General features: G+C 42.7%; 1 protein-coding gene across 2 annotated transcripts in view; it reads left to right on the top strand.

Annotated features, from left to right (window-relative positions):
• The window catches only part of CRHR2 (corticotropin releasing hormone receptor 2), a 162,700-nt gene that overhangs the window by 88,284 nt on the left and 55,437 nt on the right, over nt 1-18,979 (top strand). For both annotated transcript variants that reach the window (XM_052807879.1, XM_052807888.1), the window contains one exon: nt 5,557-5,663. In XM_052807879.1, the coding sequence (XP_052663839.1) occupies nt 5,557-5,663 (107 nt within the window). The remainder of the gene's footprint in view (nt 1-5,556; nt 5,664-18,979) is intronic.

Genomic DNA, 18,979 nt, shown 5'->3' with positions numbered 1-18,979 from the left:
CCCAGCAGCTCAGGCCTCTTTGTGTTTTGGGGTTCTTTCTGCTCATTCTGTCATTGGAGTTGTGCCATGCCAGTTGTGAACAGAGAGGAGGAAGACAAGGTCTCACCTACTGAGGGCTGCTTGCAGAGCTAATCCAGATTTAGTACTTGGGAACTATCTGGACTAGTGCAGTACCCAAAACAGTCATGATGTGCTTTGGCTGTGGCCCAGCATCCATCTTGTAAGATCCATGTTGTTGCTGAATGTGGGCTTTGACAAATGAATCAGAAAACAGATAACTACACACCAGCTGCTGAGGAGTGCCTGCTCTTACCCGCTAGCTAGGTAATTTGGTGGTAACTCACCCCCACACACCTCCATTTGCTAGAGGCTTTTAGAAAGTAAGAAAAAATGTACCAGTACAGGACTGCCATCCGGAGGGACTGATACACGTTCAAAGTGGTCTAGCATAGTGGAGAGGCTCCCATGGCAATTTAAGCTGATCTAAGTCGGGACCACCCCAGTGCAGCCGTTCCTTTCATTTCTTTCCCACTGAAAATGAAAAACTAACTTTTTGCTGGGTCATCTTTTGGATTAATTAGTTCCCTAAAACATCTTATTGCATTATTGCAGGTGTGCTGGGGCCAGCACAAGCAAGGGGACTGAAAGTGTGGCTGGGGTTGAGGGGGACAGAAGACCATCTCTGACTGAAATGGATCTGCACTTCTGTGAAACTACCGTCTTAAAAATGAACAAGAGGGGGGGTGTGTAGCAGCCAGTGCTGACTTAGAGAACGGGGAATAGAGCTGGGCGAAGACTTCAAATCTTTGATGGGGTTTAGCTGGTATGGGAAACCTGAGCTGATAGTAGCAGTCTGCTGTACCAGCTCAGGAAAATGCTGCTGCATTTTAATGACACTCTTTGTGTGTTTGTCTGCATGACTTGAACAGTTGCTATCTCTGCACAAGCAGATACCGAGGAGTTTTGTTTGAAGAGGCTGGAGAAGTGTTGTGACTAGAGGACATGATTATTTCCTTTACTCTGTTTTTGCTTTTAAAAACTTTGCAGCTATGGTGATAGCTTAAAACTTCTTAAATAGCATGTTCCTTAAACAGATGAAAGTGCAGATGTTCCCCCACCCTTGTTTGCAAAAGCTTAAAAACTCATTTATTAGATCTTTAAAGATTTGCGACAAGCTTTGCAAATATTAATATTTGTGAATATTTTTGAAATCTCTACATAATGCTCAGTGTTACAGATGAATACTTGAGTTGCTTTGTGATCTCAGAAAAAAAAAAGAATCCCTACAGATTTCCCTAATCCTCCGTTTTGATTAAAGGTGAGATGCAAGCATACATGTGGGTCTATTGTTATTTATTGACTGATCCTAGCAGATGCTAAGCATCAGCCAGGAGGTATGCCCTGTGTTCTGTGTTTATTTTTAATACAGAAAACAACACTACTTTCAAGCTTGGCCACTCACAGCCAGAATGCTAGAGACTTACATGGTTTGACTTCAAATGCAGTGATAGATACATGGGACAGGAAAGCAGGACTTTTCAAGATCAACCCTGTGACCAGTGCTACATGCTTTATGACAGAGTGCTGTTGGTAATGTAGCAAGGGAAATTTTAGTTTTTTTCAGCTGAGGGTCAGTCTTAGGGGGCATAAGCTCCTGTAACACACATTCACTGGATTACATTAATACATCACTGCTTTACTTGCGGCCAAGACCTGTGGCAGTAGCTGATAAAACTGTGCTCTGGGACTGCTTTGCTCCTAGATTCCCACTTTGGCTGGGATCTAGTTGCCTGCATGTAGTTACATGGTGTAGTTTAAAACGCCCCAGTGTATCTCCATGCATGTCAGGTGTGACATAGGCCTTCTGGAATACCTGTGTCCTTCAGCAGGAGCAATTGGAGGTCAGTCATCGGGACCAACTAGGAAGCATAGCGTGTCCTGAGTGCACCTCAAGGGGCACTAGATGCCTGTGTGTGCATAACTTTCCAGCCCTTGCTTCAGATATTGGTTTAGATGTTGGGTAGATACCCACATGTAGGTGTCCTAACGTCAGACTGAATCCCATCCTCTGAACAATCAGTTAGCTCCTTCTCCAGGCACAGGAATCAGGTACAGAAATCATTTTGATCCAACTGGCTGTTTGATGGCATAATGTGTGACAAATGGAAAGCTTCTACTCAGCCTGCAAGCTCCTGTGTCAAAGAGACCTTTGCTGCGTCTGGCACAAATCTGTGCTCTTAGAAGACAAATGAGAGTCTCAGGCAGCAAAAAATATATCTTAGTCTCCAAATAGCACTATAAATTAGGAACTTTGGTCTTGTCTATGTGGCCTGTGGCAGCTGGATATGAATTTGGTTCTGCTAATGTTTTGAGGTGGCTTCAAGCTGTGTAGCTGAGTTAGCACCATGCTGGGCTTAAGTTAATGTATCCTGCTTAGGAGCGCAGTCACATTAGCCACAGCTACCCATCTTCCAGCTGGCTCAGAACAGGAAAGCAATGAACTCAGAGGCATCTTGGATGACAAAGATACTTCCCAGTTGCTTCTGAAAGTCTTTGGAGAGGAGATGTAGTGTCTTTAAGCTGTACTGGTGATGAGATCATCCTGGCAACAGGAAGAAATCTAAAGTGACTGAACTGGGAATGGAGTTCAGAGCCTCAAAAGAAGACATGTGCTGTAGACACTGGCAGGACCTGTCAGGAATTTCTGCTGGAGGGAGAAAGATCCTTGTCATCTGGATTGCTACGAGTGCTGTCGTTAGGTGGTTATTAGTTCAAATCATTAGCTGATTTGGTTTGGATAGGTTAGCAGTCACGTCCTAGCTAAAGCAAAGGAAAAAGTCCTCTAGACAGTATGTCTCCATCATTAGCCTGAAATCTGGCTACAGGGAGCCCAGTGTGCCTTAGATTTGCAAAGCCGGTGCAAGTAAAGACATAAAGCTGTGCTTCCTCAGTCTACCTGGTAGAAGCTGGCTGGAAGATAACTCTGCACTGTCTGATGTAACATGATTGTCATGCATAAGGTACATGGAAGAGGACTCCAATGATGAGACCTGCTGTGGTCCAGAGAGCACAGAGTGTCCAGACCACCTCCTTTTCTTCTTTCTAATCTAATGACCCTCCTCCTAAGCCTGAATACGATTTAAATCTGCATTTTAGTGAAGTGAAACATCTTCCTGGAAGCAGAGAAATATTGGGTAACAGTATAAGGTTGTTACCATTTTAAATGTTTCAGTCTTCAAGAGGGTGAGACAGAAAACAGTTATGCAAGTATTTAACATGAACTGAGCTTTGGCCAACACATGACTGATTCTGGGCACGTGTTTTTCGCCCCGAAGGTGGTGTCTCCAATTCTACCAGAGATGCAGATTGCATGTAGGCTGGTGGAAAGTGATGTTGCCACCTTGTCAGCTTAGTTTTTCATAGGCACTGAGGCAGTTCTTGTTTCTATGATATTTGAATTTGCCTTCAGGAAACCTTGTTAGTGTCAGCAACAGAAAAAATATGTGTCGTGCCTGTTTTTCCTTCAGCATCAGTGCATCAATGAGGAGCTTAATTAATACTTTTTTCCAATTAATTTTCTCATGTTTTGAACCTTCTTAAAACTCGAGTGAAGTTGAAGTAGTGGTTAGGAGCCAAAGGAGGGAGCTGAAGGGTCAGATTCAAAGAGCAGGATCCTTGGCCTGGGAGAAACATTGTCATCTTCCAGAAGATTTCTAGCACTACATGAGCAATTCTGGACAATGCTCTTAGTCATATGGTTTAGGTTTAGGTAGTCCTGTGAGGAGCAGGGAGTTGGATTCGATGGTCCTTGTGGCTCCCTTCCAACTTGAGATATTCTGTGATTCTATGAATTAAGCAGGAAAGTAAATAAGGAAGGCAGTTTGCCAGGGCACTAGCTGAACAGTACAACATTGCATTTCAGGTAGGCACATCAGGTCAAGTGTGTTTTCTTCCCCTTTAGGTGTCCCTCTGACTTAAGAATAAATAAAACTCAGTGTGGAATTCAGATCTTGTAGGTTTGGGGTTTGGTTTTTTTTCTCCTCAAGGCTATTCAGAAAATGGGCCTGCACATGGGGAAGTTTATTTTAGGGGATTTTATAATAGACTTAAAAATACCTTACATGGTTGAGTTCTATCCAGAAACAGCACATTACTCCATGTGCTGAAGATATAGGCAGGTTTCATCACAAAAATGATTCCAAGAGCGCTTGCTCGATCTCTGGCAAAGTGCTGGAAGATGCTATCTTCACAGAACAATGGAACAGATTAACTACAGCTGGTTGTTGTAGTTTCATCCAAACATCCATTCACTGACAAATTCCTTTGACTGGAATAAAATGTTAAGGGAAATTATTAGAAAAAATGAAACAAAGGAAGTCCAACCAAAATTAGAAAACTGATGCCATTTGTAGGATTTTGCTTTTATATTTTTATCACAAGGGAGGAAATTTAGGTGGTTCATTTTCAGAGGTCTCCTCCTGAAGGAGGACAGCGTCCCTAAGTGGGGAAAGATCTGCTTAAGCTGAAAAGAAACAAATGCCAAAACTAATAAATAAATAAATAAGTATCTTTTTTCAGGGGGATTTATTCTTTAAGTAGCAAACCTCTGTCAATTTTTAACCAGCTTCAGTATTTATCTGAACAGTGGTTTTCTACTTCTTCCTATCCATCAGGCAAAGAGAGGACATGCTTCTCTTTTCTCTGAAGCCAGCAGCCCACCAATAAAGAATGTTCCAGTTACTTCAAGGTCAAATTTTGGTCACATCACTAAATTCACTGATTTAGGTGGGAGCACTTTTGTACTTAATTTTTTGGTTATAGGATCAAGAACCTACCAGTAATCTCCCCAGCATCCTAGGAAATAGACACTAATACATTAAGTTTCACCACACTTGAGTCGCTGCTAAAAACAACAGAATCTCTGGTTCGTCAGGCTCTCTCAAAACTGAAGGGACACCACCAGATTCCAGCTCTTTCAGTCTGCATTGGTTCTGCCTCAATTTGAGAGATAAGGATCGTAGCTTGCAAGAAATGTACCTCAGAGAAAAATCGGCCCATATGGAAAGGGCTTATTATTTATTCTTACTGACAACTGATTTATTTTTGTATGAAAAACAAACCATTTGAGTAGGAAGTAGCATAACCCGGCATATTAAGATCATGCAGTTTCCTGAGAAAATAATGTTTTATAATTTTTGAAACTGTGACAAGATGTGCCTTTGGAAGCTTTGTCACCCTAAAATGACAAAGTTTTAAAATAGTGTAATAATGAAAGTAAGAAATCCTGAGGAAATTGCAGAAAAAAAGGGGGGGGGGAAATGGTTTTGCTGAGATTTGTAAGAAACTGTGGACAAATCCCAAACTGAAATGAAACAAAGCCTGTACTTCTCTGCCTGGGCAGCATGTTTGGTTTATACATAGGCATCAGCCCTGTGGCTATTATATCATTTTAAAGTCAAGAAAAGTAATTACTGTTTCCTAAACTGATTAACTGTTCCTTAATGTCAGTGCTTAGAGAGTCATGCTGATTTAATCATGTTATCTCTTTACCTCCAGAGGAAGTATGCGCTCCATTACAAGATTGCTCTCATCATAAACTACCTGGGGCACTGTATATCAGTAGGGGCCCTTATAGTTGCCTTTATGCTTTTCTTGTGCTTGAGGTGAGTAATCTGTTTGCATGCTTCTAACTTGGTTGGGTGTGTAACACTTACCGGGTTACTCAAGCCCTCTAATAACACTGTCCAGGTCGTGTATGGTCTTGAAAAATGGTCATGGCTTTTATACTCCCAAGCATGCACGTGGTTTCATTGACTGATGCATTGGATGAGCTGTAATGGTGGCGTCTGTGTGTAGGACCTAAAGCCTACTTGTGTTCAGGAAGAGAACTGTATGTGATTTATTGATGCAGTAAAAAATTCAGTGAGCAGAGAGTGCTTCATTAAGGGAAACCGGGATTTGAGTGTGTCAAGTTGCAAGTTTTGGGGGCAAGTTTTCTTTTTTTATAAGGCAGTGCATAGTAACATAAGGCATTTTTCATTCCCTGACACGTAATGACCAGATCTAGACCAAAGGAGATAGAATGAAATCTTTCCGTTTTGCTTTGGGTTAATTTCAATTTTTATTCCATTAAAGAACTTCAAAGTTTTCTTAAATAACAAGAGAAACATCTTTAGAGGAGCTTTATCCCCATCAGTGCTCATGAAACAATGAATGCAAATCAATGAAACTGCATAGAAACACTTCCCTTCCCTGGTTCAGTGGTACAGAAGGGAGTTTGTCAGGTCAAATGGATGTGTCAGTGAAAGAAAGTCTATGAAGAAGAGTTAGGGGTACAGGGAGAAGAGAAAGGACAGGAGGGAAGGAAACTTAGTGGAAAGTAATAAGCAGATGTGCATCAGTATTGTATGTACACAGCCTGAGTCACAGGAATATATTTTAATAGGTGTGGTCTGGTTGGATATTTCTGTATTATTTGTTGGATTACCTGACTGGTATTTCTGTGCTATTTGTGCTGTCTTGTCTAGGAGCGTTCAGCCTGAGCTTAGAACCAGCTGCACTAAGTGCTATGCAATGATAATCCTTGAGTAGCAAAGGAGAAACAGGTGGAGGACCCCCCCGCCAGGATTACAACATGATGATAGACACTGACCTAAATGAAAGAATTAACGCTTTCCTAGAGTGGAGCATCCCTACAAAGTCTTATGCTAAGCCTTCCTCTTGACCATTCCTAACAAGAGGGTCTTTATTATTAACAACAGGAATCTTCTTTCACCCCAGCATCTATAAACAGAATAATCCGTGCTAATGGGAAGAAAAAAAAAGCTTAAAATGTTCAATGGGAACTTATATGGTTCATCAGTTTAAACTTCCATTTCAACCTTTTTTACTGTGCTTATAATGCTAATTCCCATAGTGCTTGGAGACCTGAATTAAGTTACACCGAATAAAGAAAGCAAATTATTCATTGTAACTATATTCCCTGCTTTGAAGCTGAATCTTTTATAAATGCTTGAGTAAATAATGCAAAAACAATTAGATAATATGGTATAAATGTATCCAGCTTCTAACACAGAAGTGGCCTAGCTGATTTCTTTCAAATTGTTCTTCTGGTATTTAAGATTTGACTTTAAGATTTAAATTTTGCACTTAGCTTCAGCATTGAAAACAACTGCAGCAGCTAAGTACTTCCCTGTACATACTGTGAATTAAGATAGTCCATCTTTTCAAATTCCCACTGTATCATGCAAAAAATACCTAGTGTCCAGCCAGCATTAACCAGCATGAGCTACCTCAGTGTCCGCAGAGTTACACCGGTTTTCAGAAGTTCTAAAGATGCTCCAGTGAAGGCAGTCCGGATTCATGTTGCATTACAGATTTCCCCTACGCGAATTCTAGGTTATGCACATCTTCATCACACTTGCCTCTTCAAAGTGTCCCAAGAACAAATCAGTTTTGATAATTGAGTCCTATTATTTGGGGCTTTTTTTCCTGTTTTATTTTGGATGGAAGATGGCATCTACTAATTGGGTGAAATGAGAGAATTAGATAATTCCTGGCTAAAAAAACACTAGAAGACCCTGAAGGTTAGATCTGATAGTCCCGCATCTTGGCCCAAATTAGAAATCTGTCAGTTCCTTATTCCTGCCCCACTCCACCCATCTACCTCACTCTCTGAGTGCCTGCTGAGGATGAAGATAGAGAAGACCTCCGGGAAGGCTCAAGTTCTACAACTGCTCCATATTTTTAAGCTTCTCACCCGTCACCTGCTTGATTTTCCTTTGCTCTGCCAGTGTAGATGGAGTCCCAAAAGCAGTCCTATCTGAAGGAAGAGACTGGAGCACACCTGCTGTATTGGAATATAACTTCTAGGAAGGCTGTGGGATCTTTGACACTGGAGGTTTTCAGAGCAGGTTAAATATCTGGTTGGCATGGCAAAGAGTATGGCTTTGGTAATCAACTAGTGAGACGGGTGTTCTGCTTTTGGAGATGAGCTTCGCTGTTACTGTTGCTGCCCCAGCCCAGGTAGCTGCTGCATTGTTGGGAAGCTTAGTCCTCAGTTGTGCTGAAGTGGGAAGGGGGAAGAACTGGAACTAGTCCATATTCTTCCAAATCTGTCCTATGTCATCTTGTCCCCAGCTCCTGTCTTCCTCAGTTCCTTATGCAACCCTCTGTCCTCCATTCACAACCCACCCTCCACGCCAGTGGAAACATTCTGCTGTCCTAAACTCTAAGGAACCATACGCCAAAAGATATCCTGAGGGTCAGAATCTCAGATGTAGCAGCGACTAATAAAATCATTGGCCATCTGTGTGTGTGCTGCCAGGAGACCCTGACACAACTGGGAAGGGAGGAGAACTCAACCAGGGACTCCCTTTTACTGTGAAGACCTATTCCAGCCTTGTTTTCTCCAGTTCTGTCACATATGAGCCAATCCTTCTTTCTTGGCTGTGCAATGAAAAATAAGCCAGTAAACATTTCATTTAGCACCTAAATAATAAAAAGTGAAGCCCAACCTACGGGAGAGGGCTTGATTTTTGTTGGCATGCTGACTGAATGGTAATGAGTCATTGAGATAGCTCCTAAAGGTCTAAGTCAAGGACAGTTCCTCAAGGTCCGAATGTAGGTGGTCTTAAAAGTGTGAGAGCCATGCTGTCTTTACAATGCAAAACAAAACAAGCACACAAACAAAAATAAATATGTGCCGTAGAGCTGCATTGACCTCCAACGCAGGATCTGGAGAGATTTGCTCAGGGCACTTCACAGGGCATTGTTAAATGTATCTGCACTACCGTGAATCTCATAATCTCTGTGTTCTCATTAATAGTAAAGGTTTGATCTGTCCCTCAGGTGCACACAGGCAGTTCCCGCTGACATGGTTCTCATCATCTCACATAATCACATTCTCACACTAGTAAAGTAGAAATTTTCCATAGGAGGAATCCTGCTATCAGTACGATATCAATCAAGCTGAAGGGGGGGGGGGGGGGAAGGCAAAAGGATTAAAACACTTCTTTTGTTCTTTTGAATCGTATTTTTTCTTTACTGTTTCTGATAATGCAGAAATGCAAATTACATTGTCCTGGCTTTTTCCTTGTTATTGTGCTGTTATACCAGCCTCTGAGGTGGAATAAGAGTCCTTTGTAAAACTCCTGACTTGTTATTAAACAATGTGCTGGCAATGGCCAGCAGTGACCTGACTGGATTCAATCAGATGTTTTATTTGTGCAGTAGTGACCGAAGGAGGAGTGTGAGAAGACAGGTATTTGTTCTTGGAAAGATGTAAGTCCCTGCTGATTTTTTAATCCAATAAAGAAGGATGGTGCTGAAAGGAAGGTAGGCTGAAGATTAAAAATGACATGTCCTTCTGCACAGGTTGCTGGATAAAGGCAGTTCTAAATAAAACCAAACCCACAAATATTGGAATAACATCTTTTGTCACTAGTATGGTGGAAATGAAAACAAATGGAGGTTTTGAGGGAAACTTTGCTTTCTTGTTGCTCCTAAATTTACCTCTTTGTATTTCCCTTTTAAAGCATCTGATTTTTTTTTTCTCATAGGCCTGAGGCAGAGTCTCCTTTCTTTCTCATGATTACAGCCAGATTTCCTAAATCTCACATACTGTTTCTCCGAAAAGACTGAAACATTTTTTTCTTGAAACAGCGAAGTCACTTTTTTCCCTTTTTTTCTTTTTTCCCCCTAACTATCTCCCAGGGTTTAGGAGAGGAAGATCTGCTTTCCTTTATCCTCCCCTCTTCCAAGATCCTTTGAACTGCCTCTTGATCTTCAGTCTGGCGTGCAGTTGGTGAGACTGCTGCTGCAGGCCTCTGTCAGTAAGAACAGAAGAGTTTGATTAAACGATTTGTAGAAACCTGTCAGAAGACATGTACAGCAGGTTTCACAGAGCAAAGTGATCTGACACCTATCAGAGCCTAGATAGTGAGGATATATCAAGTGGGTAGGTGATCTGCACAATTAGTACTGGTTTGCACTTAAAAGTCATGTGGTATCTAATGTGATTAGAGCAGAGCGGACTCCGGATCTAAGGCACAGTCCTCCCATACATACCTTTCTGTCGTGGAGCAAGGGGAAAAAGAGCAAGTCCCAGGACAGGGCATCAACTAACTGAATTCATGAGTTCATGTCAGTGCTCTATTTCCCCCTTCATGTCCTGGCTTGCCACCTAGCCTAATTAAGTCTATTCCATCTGCCACTTAGAATAGCAGAGCCTTAAATAATGATTCAGGCACATGACATTTTTTAAACTTCATCACCGGTAATTGCAGAGCATGTGTTCCATGGGTGCAATGGCTGTAGGTTTGGAGACGGCACCCTGTCCCACCCTGTAGTAGTCCATAGTAAAGTTCTCAAAGCAAGGCAGGAATGGAAGTGATGGAGCTCTGTAAATAAGCACATGTGCAATGAGATGGTCTTCTTTGAATACAAAACATCTGAAGTACCTGTACTGCCTGAAACCATGTGAAGTGTTTCATCTCACAAACTCAGATAAAGGACAGAAACTCATTTCCCATTGATTAACCTTAGGCCAATGTCTTTGCTTTCCACTGCCTTTACACACCTCCTTCTCATATTTGTATGACTTGTTCTTTAGACTCTTTGTATGGAGCCTACCTAGCGCAAAAACCACAGAGAGCAGAGCCCTCATGAAGTCCTGGAATAATACCAGTAATTAAAAGTGTGCCCAAAGAGCTATATTCTTAAAATGTGGAAGGTTTCATAAGCTGTATCTGAAATAGTGGTATTGTAGCCTAGCAATGTGAAGGCTGGCAAGGAGTGTTATTGCTGCCTATAAATACATCACTGTTGGATAAACATTAGAAACTGAATTGCTACTTACAATCAAGGACAATGTCAGTGCAAGAAGAAATGGGTATAGACAGTCTACAGATAGACTTGTGAGTGGATATTAGAGGATGATTCCCAGCGCACAGAGTGGAGGGGTCCAGGAGCAATGTAATGGAGGAAAAATTTAACTTGGAGTTAAACTAGAGTTTCAGGGATTTATGAGGGACTTTCACTCAATGACTTTCTTGACCTGAGGTTTGGAAGGTCAGGAGGCCACTTCCTATCCTGTGCTTGAATATGTTCCTAGTGGTATATTTCTGTCGATGCCAACATTTTAGTCGTGAGGCAGTGTTTCTGGAGACGGATGCTAACTTGTTTAAATTCTGGTAATAGAACTGCTCCGTGCAAGATTAGGTCTATGTTGACTGACTAGCTTGTCAGTCTGTGCTCTGTTCTCCTTTTGATGGTGATGGAATGGGTTTGGGAACGGTGGAGCAAGCCTTGCAACTTTTCCAAGGTTTCAGAGGAAGGAAGAAAACAAAGTTTGGTCTTTACAGTTTAGATATGAATCATGCTCAGGAGTGCAATTTACTTCAAAAAAGAACATGTCCTGAGTCATGTCTGAGAAGGAAAATCTGAGAAGATGTTTTCAAGACTAGATGTTTAGAGTTGCCCACTACATATGCACCTGCGGGTGTTCAAGTACTAAATGTTCCAGTTTCAGTTTTCATCCAAGGAATTGCACATCCACATCCCTCACTAACTCCACTGTAGCTGTTCAGCACCCAGCCACCTTCTCTTCTGTCTAATCTAAAAGATGAATACTGCTGCTTCACATTAGTCTGTCAAGTAAAACAGAGAGAGGTGGAAAATCCCTGATTTGTGTCACCCCTAAATGGGCCATGTGCACTCCTGCTAAATGCAGACTGCCTCTGCATGTTACGGAAACAGCAGCTTCCTTGGGGAGGTGCCGAGGTTGAACCATTGGAAACATTTCCGCACGCACAGTGAGAACCATGAGGCTAATATTTAGACCCAGTACAAGGATGAATATTTGGAAGGAGCAGGCTATGAATGATCCTATATGGTCTTTCCTGAATTCCTGGCCAAATACTCAAAAATAATGAAATATTTCACACATGTTTTGGTGGAAATGAGGCCAAGGAGAGTGTGAACAGCAGCATCAGTGCCTCAGACTTTCTTCTTTGGTTTATCTACACAGTATCTGCAAAGGTAGATAATTTAATAAACATTGTGAATTGTATAATTGTATTAAAAGCAAGAAAAACATAACCCCTGAATTCCCTAGCTGGTCATTTAAATTAATTTTCTTTTAGATTTTTTTTTATAATCCCACAAGGGGATTATGAATGAGGACATGCTGTGCACTCTTATATTTCCCGAACAGTAGCTGTAAGCCAGATTAACCACTATCAACTCTCCGTGTCCGGCTTCTGAAGTCCTAACTCTAATTTGTGCAATCCAGCTGCAATGGTCACTCTTCACAGAAAACATTCACCCTTCTACAGTCTGGATGATAACTACAACCTGTGTCAACAGGGCAATGTCTTAGATAAACCCCAGAGAGCTGTAGCTACGTACTGTGCCCCTGCTACTCTAAAGCTAGTTTGTTATGGTGTTCTAAAACCTGAGCTGGAAGGTAGCTTCTGCTACAAAGATACTTTACAGTCCCGTTTCCTGTTTGGTTCAAAAATGACGTGACATCTGACCTCCATTTAGCAAAGCAAATTAGAGCAGATTCCTAAATCTTTTTTCAACCAGCTAAACCACAAGCACGTGCTGTACTAAATGAAGTCAGCTGTATCAGACTCTGTCATTCCTGTGAAAATAAGGGAGGAATTTTCTCCAGTGGAAGAGCCGATTGCACAGTCAAGATTGGAGCTATATTCTTAGACTGCAGTATCCAGTGACTGGGTTTCAATTACCCCATATTTAACCATGTAGTTCTCCGGGGCAACATTTCTCTTTGTACACTGACTAGGAACAAAGCACAGGCTGATGTCGTGTCCTATAGTTATCCATACTGTTCATCGTTAGCGTGTTCATGGGTGGTTGCAGAGGGCCATCTTTACCCCTGTTCAACATCCTATGCGGCCAGGCAGTGCTGGGCACAAACACTGACAGTGAACACCGTCAGTCTGGTCCTGTCCTGGGGCTGTGGTCCTGTTCTGTGCTGTGTTGGCTGCATCCTTCCAACCCTAGGAATATCAGTGCTTTAAGCCTTTGTGTCTAAAGCAGGCAGAATGCCCCCTGTCCTGTGATTAAAAATTGGCTTGAAGGCAGAAGAAAGAAGCTTTGGAAAAGGCTTAGTGGAGCACAGATGGTTCCACAATGAGTTTATTTTTAGGGTCTATGCACACCCTAAGCACTAATGGAAGCTGCTGCTTCTCCTCTTCACCTGAGCATTTCACCCCTGTCCTCGTAATAAAGTTGTTATTCTCTTCCAGGCTTTCGCTCTTCCCTTGCAACTGCCCCTTGCATTTCCTGTGGGAATATTTATATTCCCCCAGGCAGCTGCCACCAAGAAGCTCATTTTCACTGCCAACATCTCCAGCTGCTTTTCCCATCTGTAAGCATTAGGAGTACCAGAATATATGCACTGATTGAACATGAGCATGCGGGGCAAACCATGAGGACCTCAGGGGAGGCCTCCATGTGGATGAAAGCAAATAGGCCATGACAGGCACAGAGCCTGGGAAATAACTTGCTGTTAGGTATTCTTCCCACTCGATGCCATTTATGGCTTGTCCATGGGCTTTGGCTGCCCTAGAAAAGACTAAAGGGGAAAAATATTTTTTTAAGTATTGTCTGTGATTCTCCTTCCTGCTTGTTCAACAGTTATGGAATGGGAAGGACTCCAGCAAAGTGTGCTCAGATTTCTCCTGCAGACTGTTTTCAGACAGAATTTGGGACAGCAGTCTTAATTGAACATCATTATTAATGGAATACTACATGAATTAATAGAAGGTTTCCAAGCTTCTTTAATAAAGTTATTTGCAATTATTTCCATGCAGATGATTCAACTAATTCAGCTAGCTTTCAACCATGCTGGCACATTATGATGATTGCTAATGTTAATTGCTTGTGTCATGCTTTGAATCAGAAAATAGTAGCTCTGCACATCCCAGAGGAAAAATACCTTTTTATGGATAAAGCAAGAAGAAAAAACATAAATCAACAGAAAGGCTACTTTGAGTTTTACCAGTGCTATTTTAGAAACCCTTTTATAGTGCTCCATTTCTGAATCAGTGAGGCCACCTGTACAGAAAGAGTTGATAAGATTTTCTGCCTTTTCAAATCTCAGCATTTCCCAAGTCAAAAGAATGGATTTTCTAATTCTCTGCTTTCTGTATCCAACCACACAATTAAGGCCATTTGACAGAAATAATTAGCAGAGTGTGCTTTCTTTACCAACAATGAGCTCTTTCTGCCCACCTCTGCCATAGGCTGCAGTCAACTGCTGGTGAATTTTGTTTTTTTTTTCATTTGCTCCTATTGTTCCTAACGCGGAAGCCTGGTTATGACACCCTGCACACCAAGCAGTTCAGGATGCCAGTGGTGTGATACCAAGTCAGGGAATGACATTTGGGCTTGAAACATGGTCTGTTCTCAAATCAAATATAGAGGTCATTACGTGTAATTTCCCACCATACACCTGGCTTTTGATTTACTAATTAGGAAGGCCAAAGAGAAGTATGTTTGCTTTCACCTTAATTGCTTCTTTGTGTCTAACCTCCTGCTGCAGAGCTGAAGCTAATGATTTTATGGGGCTCTCTGTGTGTGCAGTGAGTGGGAGGCATGTGCTCCCAAATCATCTTATCTGGTTCTGGCCAGCACAACCAGAGACATACTCTGGGACTCTCAACTCACTGGAACACACACATTTTCCTGTACCATTGTCCCCAAATTCCTGTAAATACAGAATCATAGAATAGTTTGGGTTGGAAAGGACCTTTACAGGTCATCTAGTCCAACCCCCCTGCAATGAGCAGGGACATTTTCAACTAGATCAGGTTGCTCAGAACCCCATCCAACCTGACCTTGAACACTTCCAGGGATGGGACCACCTCTCTGGGCAACCTGTTCCAATGCTTCACCACCCTCATTGTAGAAAATTTCCTCCTTATATCTAGTCTGAATCTACCCTCTTTTAGCTTAAAAAACATTGCCCCTTGTCCTATCACTATATGGCCCTGCAAAAAGTCCCTTTCCAGCTTTCTTGTAGGCCTGCTTTAAGTACTGGAAGGCTGCTATAAGGTCTCCCAGAGCCTTCTCTTCTCCAGGCTGAACAACCCCAACTCTCTCAGCCTTTTCTCATAGGAGAGGTGTGCCATCCCTCTGACCATTTTTGTGGCCCTCCTCTGGACTCGCTCCAACTGGTCCATGTCCTTCTTATGCTGGGGGCCCCAGAGCTGAACACAGTACTCCAGGTGGCGTCTCACCAGAGTGGAATAGAGGGGGGGAATCACCTCCCTCAACCTGCTGGTCATGCTTCTTGTGATGCAGCCCAGGATACGGTTGGCTTTCTGGGCTGCAAGTGCACATTGCTGGCTCATGTCCAGCCTTTCAGCCACCAGTACCCCCAAGTCCTATAATATATAAATACATAAATATTTACATGTACTTATATATAATATATAAATCTAAAGCAAGGTACTTCATAACTCAGTCTCCTGTGAAAATATGCTGTCACTTGCTACACTCTTCTATCCAAAGCCTCACATCATTAGCCTTCAGGCAAGTGGCTGTACTCTGAACAATGACTCCTGGCAAAAAGTCCTGCCTGCCTGACATGAGGACACCTCTGCCCAAACCAGCAGGAGGAGTGGCACAGCAGCAGGACTCTTGTGCGGCTGGCCCTCAGCGGAAACTTGCCTTGTCAGAAGCAGTCGTCTGGAGGTGACTCAATAGCAGGCAAAGCACTGGTTCTTAAGAAATCATGAGGAGCCAATAAACCCTTTCATTTACAGAACCAAGATGATTCCAGTGGCAGTATCTTTTCTCCCTCCAAGTCAGAAACTGTAAGCCCTGCTTTTCTCTCCTTTTCAAGGAAATCCTTTTCCTTCTGCCCGCCCCTTCACTCAGTGTAACATAGACCGTCTGCATGTGCCTATCTGCCACTACTTGCTGTATTTCAGGGGGATATTTCAGGCCCAAAATCTGCTGTCAGGCACAGCCAGAAGTGAAATTGCTGCATGAACTGTGCTACTTCAGGAGCACATGTTAGAGATACACTACCAACCACTCCTCCCAGCTTGCTCCCACAGCCCATGGGACTAGCAATTTCCTGCTGTCCAGTTCCAGGCTATTCCTATCCCTCCTCCCTGCAACTCCCAAAGGACAGGAGGGAATGTAGTTTTGAAGAAAAGGCTCCTCATCCAGCCCTTGAGAGGGGACAAGCAATCAGAGAAAAGGAACCAACATAGACAAATGTATTTTACGGTGAATAACAGCTTATGAGCTCTTCCTTCCATAGTGTTAGTAGAGTAAGCCATGGCCTGACCCCAGTGAACATAAACCACAAAAGGAGTCCAGTGACTCCTGTGAGGAGTTGGGGCCACCAACAGGGTGATTTAATGTGATTAAATGTGGTCTCTGTATCAGGAATATCTTAAAACCTCTGACTGCCAAAAGCAAGGAGGTAAGAGCAAGGAACAACTAACAGTCTACCTCCCCTGTTTCCCATACTGTTTCCCAAACTGTCTTTTACTGATCACCTCTGGGAACTGAGTCACAGCCTACATGGCTCATTGGTCTGACTGAATATAGAAGTTCTTATGTCTTTATGCTGTGGCCTCAATCTTTAAGTCTGTTCTGACTGAATTGCTGCAACCTCTTTTTTTATTCCTTCCGTCCATGGACCCATGCACCAGGGAAGAGTTAGTAGAAGAGTCCAGCCAAGACCTTGACCAACACTTTTTGTCTGAAAAGGATCAGGGCAGGAAACAAATACAGAAAAAGGCTCTTTAATGGAAGGCCGTAGCCTCAGTTCATGGTGTCTTGTGATGTGCCAGCCTTCAGGCTCTGTGGGATGGTGAGTTGTGGTGTTGTTCTTGGCAGCTGGGCTACACTTGCACCATTCAATCCACATCAAGGGTTGTAAAACAAGTGGAAATGGCATAAACAATGTTACCTGACATGGAGATGAATATGAAACTTTCTATCATCTGATCTTTTAGGCTAGGTGACTTTAAATGGCTCTGTAACTCACAACTTCTTCCTAGCGATGCTGTAATGGTGTCTGAAGCAGCAGTTCAGCACACAGTCCCCTCATCTCCCATTTCTCTCCTCTCTCACGTGACCCTTTGCCCTCTTGAGAAAGTAGCTCTCTGCTGTCTGTGCTCTCATTTTCCTGATGTTGTCACTGCCACACTCTCCAAACTGTGGTATGTCCCTACGGAGGTAAGAATAACCCCAAATTTCTTAGCTTCTGAGTTGTGAGGGAATGCATTCATGCCAATCACTTTGACTCTAGGAAAGCTCAATTCACTAACTTTTAATACAGCTCAGTGTGTTTCAAATCCCACCTCCCGCCAGTTACAATGTGATGTGAACTCCTTTTCAGTGCTGCCTGTGAGGACAGTTATTGCTCTTTCTGGAGCACAGACTTGCTTGCTTTGTCGCTCCACAGAGTGAAGGCAATAATTAATCAAGGAGAAAGGAACTGTGGAGCTCATTGTCACAGAAGACTGTTACGACTGTTTAACAAGTTTTCAGAAAGGGACAGGTCATTTTCATGAATAACGGGTGTATTTAGATTTAAATTAAGACTTATAAATTTAAGCAAGCTTCCATCTACCAAGAGCCAGGAAGAGACCTGTGGAGGACAAATTACACCTGTGAGTATTATGCATTTCTTCCTCAGGCCTAGAGATGAGTGAGTATGACAAGGTCAGCTTTGTCCTTTCACCAAACATTAGCTGTGCTTCAGGGCTCCTGTTACTCACTAGCTTTGTTGCCCAATTTGGGACATGTCCTTCATTCACTGTCCACCTCAGACTCCAGTCTGGCTAACACAGATAAACTTTATGCACAGGGTAAGCTCCTGAGCCCAGCAGAACAGTCTCATGTGAATAGTGTCTGAAATGAGGGGCCCCTCATCTCAGTCAGTATCCCTCTAGATGCTTTACCCACACTAAATTATGATAATAACATTCACCAGCAGTGCTTGTAAATGAGAGCAGCTTTCTCAGGTGGCTGGCAAGAAATCTTTCCCTTGTTACATCAATTGACTTAGCTGCAGTCCTTCACTGCTGTGCCCTGCAGCCTCCACACACTATATTAACCCTGCTGTTTCTCCCTCCCCAGTATGAACCTGACACATTTATTTCTTAAGCTTTTCCTGCCCTTGGCTATGAATTGCATTATTGCCACTGTGATTTCTGCGCTAGTAGTAGTTAGGAGACAGAAGCAAACAGAAACCATGTGCTCTGGGCTCTCTACAAACAAAAACAAACTTTGAGTCTCCAGTTGGGCTCTTACTAAAAGAAAAGGAAAGGGAAAAACAAAAAAAAAGGGAAAAGGTTAAAACCATTCTGTGCCTGGGGTCACATCACTGCCTGGGCCATTGAGAAACTCTTGCAGCACTTTCAGACGTGGGTTTCTCAGCCTGACTATACTGGTGTTTCCATTAAAACCCTAACTGCTATTAACACCAGCAGAGTAGTGACCCAGACATCACAAAAGCAAATCCTGCCCCTCACCTTTTTGTGCTGCTTTGCCAAGACAGCAATGTGGGGAAAATAACTGGGGAGAGACTGCAGCCAGAGAAGCAAAATGCTTGCTCTACAGCCTCTTCTTGTTCAGTGCTCTGTTAGCCCCAGACATGAAGCTTTTTAGCAGGTGAAAGCATCTACTTTACCATCTGTGCCACACACAGAGTGTCTCAGAAAGGGAATGAGGCCATGATACAAGGTTGCTGTTACCCAAAGTATGGCTTTTGCTAAAGGTACTGGTACATGGGAACCAACTGTTCACTGACTGTTTCACGTCCAATGCATTATTTGACAAGGCTTCGGGCTTTATGTTGATAAATTCCAGCTGCTGGCCACATTTATACTTTACTAATTTTACACCAGGAACACATGTTTGCTCAGCACATGTGGCTTTTTGAAAACAAGGAGAGTTTTGATCATAATTATCTGTAGAATTT

The sequence above is a fragment of the Harpia harpyja genome, chromosome 1 (assembly GCF_026419915.1).
Source record: "Harpia harpyja isolate bHarHar1 chromosome 1, bHarHar1 primary haplotype, whole genome shotgun sequence".
Classification (NCBI taxonomy): domain Eukaryota; kingdom Metazoa; phylum Chordata; class Aves; order Accipitriformes; family Accipitridae; genus Harpia; species Harpia harpyja.
This window is presented reverse-complemented; position numbering and strand designations above follow the sequence as displayed.